Source organism: Leptopilina heterotoma, unplaced genomic scaffold (genome assembly GCF_015476425.1).
Source record: "Leptopilina heterotoma isolate Lh14 unplaced genomic scaffold, ASM1547642v1 Lhet_251, whole genome shotgun sequence".
Lineage (NCBI taxonomy): Eukaryota > Metazoa > Arthropoda > Insecta > Hymenoptera > Figitidae > Leptopilina > Leptopilina heterotoma.
Window position 1 is genome coordinate 822,779 of NW_025110965.1, and position 12,318 is coordinate 835,096.

The 12,318-nt window shown below is 31.5% G+C and overlaps 1 protein-coding gene across 1 annotated transcript in view; it reads left to right on the forward strand.

The window, feature by feature from the left end:
* Positions 1-5,282: 5,282 nt before the first annotated feature.
* LOC122503242 overlaps positions 5,283-12,318 on the forward strand; it is a 29,984-nt gene continuing 22,948 nt past the window's right edge. The window contains exons 1-2 of the mRNA XM_043613717.1: positions 5,283-6,500; positions 6,583-6,925. Coding sequence (XP_043469652.1) covers positions 5,808-6,500; positions 6,583-6,657 — 768 coding nt within the window. The 5' untranslated portion in view covers positions 5,283-5,807 and the 3' untranslated portion in view covers positions 6,658-6,925. The remainder of the gene's footprint in view (positions 6,501-6,582; positions 6,926-12,318) is intronic.

Consider the following 12,318-nt stretch of genomic DNA (forward strand, 5'->3'; position numbering starts at 1 on the left):
AGCAAAATTTCAATTATGTTCAAAAATTAAAAAAAAATTGTCATCAAAATTTCAATAATCTTTATAAATAATAAAATTCTTCATCGAAATTCAATTAGATTTAAGAATTTTAATAAAATTCTTGTCAAAATATCGTAGGAATTCAATTATTCAATTTTTAATAAATCAATTCAAAATAATTCCATATAATTACATCTTATAAGTTGTTGAATTTCAAAAAGGTTTTAATTTGAATATTTTGAAGAATTTTAATTCCTGCAGAAAAATAATAATGATTAAATATTTATTTAAGAAAGAAGTTATTGATGTTTTTAAATAATTTTACAATTAAAGAAATTTGTAAATAAATATAATAGAACATTTTTTTTGAGTATCTATTAATTTTTAGAGTGAATCAGAATATTCTTTAGAGTCAGGGAAAAAGTGACATTTTTTTTTGGAAATAGGGGAAAAGTCAGGGAAAAATAAAATTAAATATTTGTCACAACCCTGTATATATTTCCGAAAATTCAAAAGTAATACTAAAAATGATAACATTTTAAAATAACTTTTTTTTACTTCTTTCTTCTCTCTTGAAGATACCTTGTGAAAATAAATAAATAATAAATGTATTTTGCAGCTAGAAATACGAGTTTGGGTATTCGGCAAATTCCTGACGAAGCTTCGAACACAGCGTGGATCACCTCTTTTTTTAACAAAATTGCCGACTCCTTTAACGGAAGCAATTTCTCATTTGCGGAAAATGTGTTTTGTTAATCCTGTGACAAAGGAGAAGACTGCAAACCAACCTTCTTCAATAATTAATTTGGCAACAACGATAAGGGGGTTTCAAATTTTATGGGGAAAACTAAAAAATATTGGTTTCAAGCATTTGAAGACGAAGAACATAAATCAAGATCCTTTGGAGAATTTTTTTTCACGTATTAGAGATTTTGGTCAAAATAATAAACCTACATGTTTCCAATTTATTGGGTTTTTTAAATCTTTAATAATTAACACCTTTAGCAAAAGTCATTCAGAGGGAACTAATTGCTCTGAGGATGAGAGTAACTTTGCTCATTCTTGGGAAGATTTTTTTAATAATGAAAATCATTCCCAAAATGATTTGACGATGAATGTCTTTTGTAAAGGAAAAACAGTAAACTTACAGTACTGTAGAACGGATCCTATTCCTGAAAAAGATTCCGTTTCAACATCTTCTGCTAGTTTACTGAAAAGATTTATTAAAAAACAAAAAAATTCAATAAATTGCGAAACATGTAGAAATTCTACAGTTCATTTTAATAATAAATTTAAAAAGTCACATGAGGACATAAAAACGATCCTCCGAAGGATCTTTAGTCCACAATACCATGCAATAAACATAAAAAAATTATGTTGCCGACATTAACGAAAGAAGTTAATTCTGATTTTATAAATTGCTTCGTGCACAAAAAAGAAACTGTGGAGACTTTTTTGAACACTGTAATCGAACAATATATAGAATCAGTAACTTTTGTTAACAGTATTTTGAACGGAAAAATTATTTTTGACTTATCAAAAAATAACATTGTCAATAATTTAGTAATTAAAGCATGTGCGAAAAGAGCTTCTTCTCTTCATAAAAGAAGAACATTTAATAGTCTAAGATAAAATATAAATAATTTTACAAAAAATGTTATAAATATAATATTTTCCGTGTTTTATATATATATATTTAAATATCAGTAAAATTTTAAATTGTTGAAAATAATTTAAAAATAAATTGAAAACATTTATTCATTATTTCCAAGGATTTTTACATTATTTTTATTCCTTTCTTTTAAAATAAAAATTCAAACATTAAAATACTCGCGGGGAAGTAAAATTTTCATTTACATGCACTAACACAAACATAAATGAGTGTTTAGTTCTGGTCCTTCGTCCAGGTGGCGCAACTTGTTGTCATTTCAATACGTGGGACTCGACCGAGCCTGGGTCTGACTGACGTGTTCACTCTCTCTTCAGGTAAGTTTCCCATAATGACCTGAGGCATTTATGGTCTGCATCGAAAACACTTGTGACATCGTTGAATTATCTTGCGAATGGCTCTGCGTCCGTTCAATATCCAGAATCGTTGTCTTACTATGCTCAATAGCTGCACAGCACCACAATGAAGCAACTTTTCGTGTTCATGTCGTAATAAAAGAGTTGTGAATGTATTATATGATGATAAAATAATTGGATGCTTCTGATCATAGGACAAGTTAGCTTGTTGAAGGCGTCCACCAACACGAAGAAGGCCTTTATCATCTATAAATGGATTCAATCCAGTCAGAGGGCAGCGTTTATGTAATTCTTGTTTCCTTTGAATAATTACAATCTCCTTGGAAAATGTCTGTTGCTGTGATTTCCTTGCTAGAACTTGCTCAGCTGATTCCAACTCCTTCACTGATAGAGGTGGAATAACTCGTTCTTTTCTCAACATCTTGACTTCTTCAGAATTCGATTTCAACAGTTGAGAAAACCTTTTAATGCGAAGACAATAAGCTATAATATTTATAAGCTTGGAATAATTAGATGATAATGAGAAAATATCTTCCTCTTTGGTTACGGTCAAAGACACTTTCATCTCTGATAAATCTGGCTCAATTGTAATAGGCTGTGAGGGCCACTGATTTTTGTCAATTTTCCAAAATATCCTGAACGGCAATTCCTCGGGATAACATGTCGGCTGGATTACTCAACGACGGCGTATGTCGCCAAGTAGCAGATTTTGTCAATTCCTGTATTTTTGTAACACGATTTGCTACCTACAGCTGCTGCATGATGATCTTTCCTGTAATCAACACTGGTCCAACAAGTCCTAAAGAATCAAAGACTTGGGCAACTTTTGATAGTACATTTCTCTTCGTTATTTTATGTTCATCTAATGACTCCACTTGGTACTGTAGACAATCTTTATTGGAATCCCACCGTAATCCCAATGTCTTGAGAGGACCTTGACCGTCCAAGATTAGAAACTGCTGAGACTTGCATTGTTCATTCAAATCAGCTAAGACCAGCGGATCACTAGCTCTTCACTTCCTTAATTGAAATTGGCCTCGTTGAAGAAGTTCTGATAATTCACTGCGTAGTTTACTTGCTTCTTGTATTGTTCTAGCTCCAGTTAGAACGTCATCCATGTAGCAATCCTTTTTCAGAGCTTGTGCTGCAATCGGTAAGTCTGCTTCTGCCTCCTTTGCCAGTTGTCGTAGGCATCTAATCGCCAAATATGGAGCACTAGTGGTGCTATACGTTACTGTCATGAGCTCGAAAGTCTGAATAGCTTGGTTTGAGTCCTCTCTCCACAGAATGCATTGTAGTTTTCGATCTTCCTTGTCAATAAGAATTTGTCTAAACATTTGTGCGATATCAGCTGTTATCACCACTTGATACGCACGAAACCGAAGAATTATCTCCAATAAGTCTGTTTGTAAATTGGGACCTGCTTGTAACTTTTGATTCAAGGACGTTCCCAGCGAAGTCAATGCTGATGCATCGAACACGACTCTTAACTCCGTTGTGATGCTACCTGGCCTTAACACAGGTTGATGAGGAATAAAGTATACCTCTTCATCTTCATTTTGTTTTTCTCAAACCAATTGCATATGTCCTTTTTCTTCGTAGTCCTTCAGAAAAGCGGCATAGTCTTCTTTTAGTTTAGGGTCTCTTTTGAATCTTCTCTCCAACGACTTCAATCTCATTTCTGCATGTTTTCTCGATTCCCCCAGAGTGACTTCCTCTTTTTCGGCAATTTTACAACGAAACGTCCAGTTTCCTCTCTTTGAAATGTCTCTTCAAAAAATATGTCGCATTTTATTTCTTCTTCGGTCCATTTTCGTGGTTCTTGCAAACTCTCCACTCGCCAAAAATTCTACAGTTGATTATTTAACATTTCATTTGACACCAAATGACAACTAGCAGATGCACTTTTGCGTGATTCAACCAATTCGGCCTGATCTGGCTAATAATGAGACTAGATTTTCTCCACTTTTACCCACCTTGAAGTAGATATTGTGGTTGGGAAAGTCAGACCGAGCGCACTTACTATTATTGCAATCGCGGGCTCAAGTATTGAAAAATGACAATTTCTATCAGCGTTACCCAATGTTAAGGAGCATTCAGACCTTTGCAAGCTGTCTGCCTGCGCAGCCAGAAGCAATAAGAGTAAGGAAGAAGATGTAATAAATTTGAATTTCCTTACTTTCTTACTCTTGTACGTTACCATGGCAACCTGCAGGAAGACAGACAGGCTGCAGAGGTCTGAACGCTCCATTACCTCTAAAATTAACTTTAATAATGATATAGATTTGGAACAACACATAAATATTCACATTCATTGTCCATTTTCATGTGTACGCAAACTTTTGAAATTTCATTTGTTTCAAAGACAGAGTTCTCATTGTCAATGTTCAAATTTTTTTTATCATTTTACAGTTTTCATCAATAAAATCTACAGTTGTAATTATTTTAACTACAACGTATTCTTTTTTAGAAATAGAATCCACTATAAAATTAATTATTTGAACATAAGTACCACTAAGTAATAATGCAAAACTGTTGTCAGACCTGTCATTATTTTTTTCTGCAGACATATATAAACAACTGTTTTTTTACAATTTTCTTATAAGAAGCTGCTCTTTCAGTTAAGAATAAATTCCGTATCCAATTTTCTTCTACAGTTATACATAACTTTAATAATTCCCCATTACCAGATTCAAATGCGAATGCATTGTGTGCCCAAAGAGGGCCCCAATCATAAACGCTTTGTGCTAAGTGAAGGAGAATATGAACACTGAAGGTCATACATGTTTTGCTGTATAATATTTGTGTTTGCGCTACAGACTCATGTAGTAGTGAATCAGCCCTGTCTATTTCGGAAGTGGAAATTTCATCTTTCATTAAAATATATATAGCATCGACAAATAAAGTCCAATGTCTAAAAAGATTGTCAGGCAATACAGTCTGTAAAATTGGACTACTGTAAAATAAGATCCAATTTTCTTACTCTCGGGCTTTCCAAAAAGCTCTTTCAGAAAAGGAACGTGTCAGCCTGCAAATTTGATGTGGAGCTTTAATAATTACTAAGGTTTGGAGTCAAAAGTGCCAAAATAAAAGTGCCAATACCAAATTTCCAAAATTATTATTTTTCCAATGGACATTTTTTCCAAAAATTCTTTTTTCCAATAAACATTTTTTCCAAAAGTTCTTTTTTCAAAAAAACATTTTTTCCAAAAGTTCTTTTTTCAAAAAAATTTGATAGTCAACTTTAAGGATGCAACTTCACGCTGTGGGCAGCTTCATTTGTTGTTATTAAATTGTCAGTATTGCATGAAATACCAATTCTGTTAACAGTTTTTTGAATTTTCGGCTCATTAAATTAAATTGTCAGTATATAAATATTTTGTAAAAAATGGCAGAATTATTACACGTTGGAAAAAAAAACTTTTTTACATGCTGATGGCTTTCTATATTACAAACACTCCAATGGAAAACCCTCCGTCAAATATTGGAGATGTCAGAATACATCCGAATGTGACGCTCGTGCTGTAACAGTTACTATTGGGGAAGCTGTAACGATACGGAAAGGGTGTAAACCTGAGGATCACACTCATGCTCCGAATCGCGAAAAAGTTAATGCTTTAAAGGTTATTGCCGATGTCAAAAATGATGCCAGTGAACATCCGGAAATACCACCGGCTCAAATTTTGCGTTCTTGTTTACATGAGGTGCCTTCAGCAGTTTTGGCAGAACTGCCAGATCGCCAAAATATAAGAAAATGCATACAGCGTGAACGGTTAAGAGACATGCCGTCCAACCCTCAAGATATGGAAGATTTGCGCGAAATTCCGGATAAATATAGAAAAACGGTTGCCGGAGACACTTTTTTACAATATGATTCTTATGAAGATGAGGATTACAATTTAAGCTGTGGCCGAAATCTAATATTTTGTACTCAGGAAAATTTGAAAACTTTAGCAAAATCTCAAATTTGGTATGTAGACGGTACTTTTAAAACATCTCCGGTAATCTTTTTTCAATTATTTGCCATTATGGGATCAGTGATTCAAGTAAACAAAGGTATTCAAGAAACTGTTGCTCTTCCCTTTGTATATGCGCTTCTTGAAAGCAAAGAGCAGGCAGCTTACTCAAAAGTTTTCCAAGTTACGCAAGAATTAATTCAAAAATTTAATATTCATTTCATTCTGCCGCAAATTATAATGTCAGATTTCGAAATTGCCATTGTTAATGCTGCTGAAGACATTTTCGGAAAAATTGTTCGTTGTTGTTTCTTTCACTTGTGCCAAAGCATCTTCCGAAGAGTACAGAATGAAGGATTACAACAAAAATACAATGATGAAAATGATCGAAGTATCAAGCAAGCAATGCAGATGATGTGTGCTTTGGCATTCGTTCCGCCAAATAGAGTTCCTGAATTCTTTGATAATCTCATAGATGATGTCCCAGAAGATTTTGTCCATGTAGCTGATTATTTTGAGGTAAAAAGTATTAAAAAATAAACAAAAATATTAAAAATAGAATTTTAATTATTTAAGACTTTGTCATAATTGCATTTTAAAGGTTACATATGTTCGCGGCAGAGCAGCTCGAGGGAGAAGAAAGGCAGTAAGTGTACGCAACCCTCCAAAACTTTGAAATCAATATGATGCCGTTCTGCAAAATATGTCACGAACGAATAATGCCTCAGAAGGTTGGCATAATCGATTTCGAATAGTAACAGGGCGTGATCATCCGAGTTTGTACGCATTTTGTTCTGAACTGCAGAAGGAACAAGGAGACACCGACTCAATGTTAAGACAGCTTTCGATTGGACAAAAAATTAAAAAATCCCGGGATAAAAAAAGACAGATGATGGAAGACCGAATTTTCAATATTGTCAACTCTTATGAAACTCATCTTCAAGGTAATAACATTTTAGGATACTTGAAAGCCATCGGCTACCATATACATTTTTAATCACAATCTTTTATGTTCTATTTAGTTATATTTTACCACTCTTTTAAAAACTTTAGTATTTTGGAAATTTTTTTAATTTTTGGAAATTCTTTCCTTTGGAAGTTTATTTTTGGAAAAAATATACTTTGGGAATTTTGTATTTTGGAAAAAATATACTTTGGAAATTTTGTATTTTGGAAAAAATATACTTTGGAACTTTCAAATTTTGGATATTTTTCTTGGCCATTTTGGATTGGCAATTTTTTTTTGGCATTTTTGTACCCCAATCATTTCTAAAGCCTTATCAATTGTAGCGACTATGCTTTTGGGAATTAAACCGCACTTTTTGATATTGCCGAACCACATTGTAGCAAACAACTTTGCTACTCCGGGAAGACAATGCATGCTATCAAATACACATCCTTTTATAAAATTGAATAAATTTAAATTAATTAATTGAGACGAGTTTTTTACACCAAAGACCGTTTTTCCTAAATTAATTGCTGATTGCATGTGTTCAATAGTTTTTTCATTTGTTCTGCTTTCAGGTATTTTATTTTGCAAAACATATTTAATACATCCATAGCGTTTTTTTGGGGTATTTTTATTTTCTACCCACTCCCCAGGATGAAGGCATTGAGGACATCCATAACACCCATTGAATAATATAAATCCCATCATTGGAGCGCGAGCTACTGAATCAACACATGAAATCAGTGTAAAACATTTAATGACAACTTCTTCTCTTTCTAAATTGCATTTAACGCCAGGTGTTGAAAGTCTGTTCATTTGCCGAACAAATGGTTTGAGAAAAACATTCATATCGGGTTTGTCTTTCCCAACCCAGAGGCCAACTAGAACTAAATTTTTTGTCCTAATATGAAATGGCAGTTCATTCAGCATTAGAAATATTGGCTAAATTGAGTATGTGGAACTAGTAAATAATGGTGCCCCGTCTGTGTTAAAAGCGGTGGTGACATATTTATATCTATCATTATCACTTAAACTTTTAACAAAATTTCTGTACAATTTTCTATTATAAACATCACTTACAAAACCATTTTTATGCACTCTATTATTAATTACATGTCTATAATAAGTACTGTTATATTCAATTAATTTAGAGATATGTTCCGATGCATCCATTGTTACAAAAAATTCTTTATATTTATAATCTTTAATATTAATTTTTGATTTACAAACTGAACAATAAATCGAAAGAGAAGATACAATTAATTAATTTGAATAAGTCTGTAATTTGTATTAATGATAATGCGTGAGTAATAGCGTATTTTAAAATCATCAATACTATTTCCCCGGCAGATATATCTACTGGTACTTGTATCGGAGTCATAATTTTTTCGTTATTAACCATGTCGTCTAGAGATGAGAAGCAATTTTTAAATAAATTTTCGTTATCGTCAGGAATTTCTAATTTATCGTCCATTAATGTATCTTCTTCAGGCGTCATTAAAAAATCGTCTTCCATTTCACTCTGAAAATTTAAATAATGTTATGAGTTATTTCTCTAAAATCATAAGTGTCAAATTTACATTTCTTACCTCTAAATACGTATTAATTTACTAATTTTACATTTTATTAGTTATAATATAAAAAATATAATCAATAGAATTTGAATATACGCTTTGACCATTACTTTAAAAATATTTTCATGAAGTAGTATAAGAAGACCCAACGCCAATAGTTATAGTGGCAAAAATCAGCATCATTTTGGGGGATCAGAGTTACTATGAGAAAATATAATCTGCACAACGTTCAGAGGCAGCGCGCTCATGCGGAGAAAATGTAAAGTACAGCAGACGATATTTAGCAGACGATATTTTAAGCAGACGGGGTAAGACTCCGTCAGAAAAAAAGCGATTTGCAAGTGGTCTTCCAATTTCTTTGAAAGCTTGGGAAATAGAAGTCTTATATGAGTTAAATTAAACCCTAAAAGGATTTTGAAAAATTTTCAAAATGGCGGCCGCTACGCCATATTGAAAATGAGTGTTGCGTTTTTTTCAAAAATTAATAACTCTGAAACTTTTTGATCGATTTTAATAAAATTTACAGGCGGTATAGTTAAAAATACGTAGTTTAATTTTACATTATGACCAAAAAAAAAATTTCCAAAATTTGTCAAAAAAAAAGTCAAAAAAATTTTTTGAATTAGTTTTTAGTTCAGTTGGCCTAATTTTTGAATTTTCTAATAAGTAGATATCGATTCCTTGTAATTTCACCTTTCATTTCATAAAAAAAAATTTATGGAGACTCTAATAGTTCTCGAGATATTGCGACTTTAGTGGGAGCGCGTACCGCGGAATTAAACTACGTAGCGAGGCGGAATATGAAGCGAGCGTACAAACGTGCACAATAGGGTATCCGTAACAATGCGACTTTCGAATTTTGTTTACGCCACCCCCCAGTTTCGTTCCAATAAAATAAAAAAAAATTTCCTAAAATTTGAAGCCGATTGATTAATATTAACACGTGCCAGTGATCGATCGAAATTTTCAATTAAAAATACACAGGAAAACTGCACTTTTTAAAAAAAATTCATAAGTTTTTTAATTCTCATGCAAAAAATTCTCCAGGTCACATTTGCCTTCATTTTTAGCTGCACTATAAGATAGCACTTTGCCAAAAATTCAATTTTCAAAAAAATTTTAAATGGCGGATGTTTAAAGTGGGTCATAAAAATGCACCACAATATATCCAAGGTTTTAACACATAAGTGTTGTCAAAAATTCAAAAAAATTTCTTACTCGGGGCTATTTTCGATCGTTTATCATGAATCTGATATCAGAAATTAATTTTTCAAAATTTTCGATCCAATATGGCGGGTTTAAAATTTTGATTTTCTACATTTTTGAAGTAAATATTCTACAACAACGTCAAGGGCGATTTTTGGATGTGCTATCTACGAATCTAATGTTAAAATTTTATTTTTTAAATTATCCGATCCAATATGTCGGATTCAAAATTATGATTTTCTACATTTTTGAAGTAAATAGTCTAAATATTAATTTATAGATTAATAGTTACAAAAAATAATTATTGGGATGTTTTAGAAACTCTTTTTTAGAAATTTAACTTTTTATACCTCTGCTTTTAAAATCGATTATTAAAGGAATATTTTAAAAAAAATTTGAATCCACCTTGCCATATTAGATCGGGTAATTTAGAAAATAAAATTTTAACATTAGATTCGTAGATAGCGCTTCCAAAAATCGCCCTTGACGTTGTTTTAGAATATTTACTTCAAAAATGTAGAAAATAAAATTTTAAACCCGCCATATTGGATCGAAAATTTTCAAAAATTAATTTCTGATATCAGATTCATGATAAACGATCGTAAATAGCTCCGAGTGAGAAATTTTTTGAATTTTTGACAACAATTATGTGTTAAAACCTTGGATATATTGTGGTGCATTTTTATGACCCACTTTAAACATCCGCCATTTAAAAATTTTTTGAAAATTGAATTTTTGGCAAAGTGCTATCTTATAGTGCAGCTAAAAATGAAGGCAAATGTGACCTGGAGAATTTTTTGCATGAGAATTAAAAAACTTATGAATTTTTTTTAAAAAGTGCAGTTTTCCTGTGTATTTTTAATTGAAAATTTCGATCGATCACTGGCACGTGTTAATATTAATCAATCGACTTCAAATTTTGGGAAACTTTTTTTTATTTTATTGGAACGAAACTGGGGGGTGGCGTAAACAAAATTCGAAAGTCGCATTGTTACGGACACCCTATTGTGCACGTTTGTACGCTCGCTTCATATTCTGCCTCGCTACGGAGTTTAATTCCGCGGTACGCGCTCCCACTAAAATCGCAATATCTCGAGAACTATTAGAGTCTCCATAAATTTTTTTTTATGAAATGAAAGGTGAAATTACAAGGAATCGATATCTACTTATTAAAAAATTCAAAAATTAGGCCAACTGAACTAAAAACTAATTCAAAAAATTTTTTTGACTTTTTTTTTGACAAATTTTGGAAATTTTTTTTTGGTCATAATATAAAATTAAACTACGTATTTTTAACTATATCGCCTGTAAATTTTATTAAAATCGATCAAAAAGTTTCAGAGTTATTAATTTTTGAAAAAAGCGCAACACTCATTTTCAATATGGCGTAGCGGCCGCCATTTTAAAAATTTTTCAAAATCCTTTTAGGGTTAAATTTAACTCATATAAGACTTCTATTTCCCAAGCTTTCAAAGAAATCGGAAGACCACTTGCAAATCGCTTTTTTTCTGACGGAGTCTTACCCAGACGATATTTTAATACCAAATTTCCACCACAGAGGCGCAACCTCTGAACGTTGTGAGAACTCTCATAACTCTGATCCCCCAAATGCAGGCTGATTTTAAACCCGCGTGAGGTTTCCTTATACTACTTCGTGAATATTTTCATTCAAGTGTTTTTTTGAGATTGTGTTGTTTTCAGAAGGTAACGCAAGAAATATCATTTTCGCTGGATCTGCAAAAATGGATTATCGATGGAGCCAAATCAGCGAAACTTATAGCTATTATAGTGATTGTTATCTCTACTTTAGCAGAACTTTTTTTAGCGTTTATAATAGTTCAAATGCTTTTAACTGTGTGGTTGGTGCTAATAAATAATACGCTTCATTTATTAAATATGGCGCTTATCGCCTTTAAGCATTCTCTCATTAGATATTTTTTATTTATTATTTAACAAATAAATATTACACACCTCGATATATGGTATTATAGCAGACGATATTTTAAGCAGACGATATTTTAATACCAAATTTCCACCACAGAGGCGCAACCTCTGAACGTTGTGAGAACTATTATATTATATATTATATATTATATATTATAATAATAATAATTATCTTAATTAATTAATTAATTATCTATTATCTATTATCTATTATTATTATTATCTATTATTATTATTATCTATTATTATTATTATTATTATTATTATTATTATTATTATTATTATTATTATTTATTATCTATTATCTATTATTTATTATTAATTATCTATTATCTTATTATCTATTATTATTATTATTATTAATTATCTTAATTATCTTAATTATCTTAATAATAATTAATTATTATTAATAATAATTATTATTATAATATATTATTATTATTATTATTATATTATATTATATATTACTTGATATATGGTATTTTCTTCTACATCATGTATATCGTCAAATAAAAGTTCCACTATTTTTGGAGTTTCGTTAACATTTTTGGTAGTCATATTGAGGGGCAATGTATCAACTGCCGCTACGCGCCATCGTAAAGGACTATACCAGTCAGTGAGCAGTGAGCGCCTCTGGGTCTCTTACTGCTCAGTTGATACATCC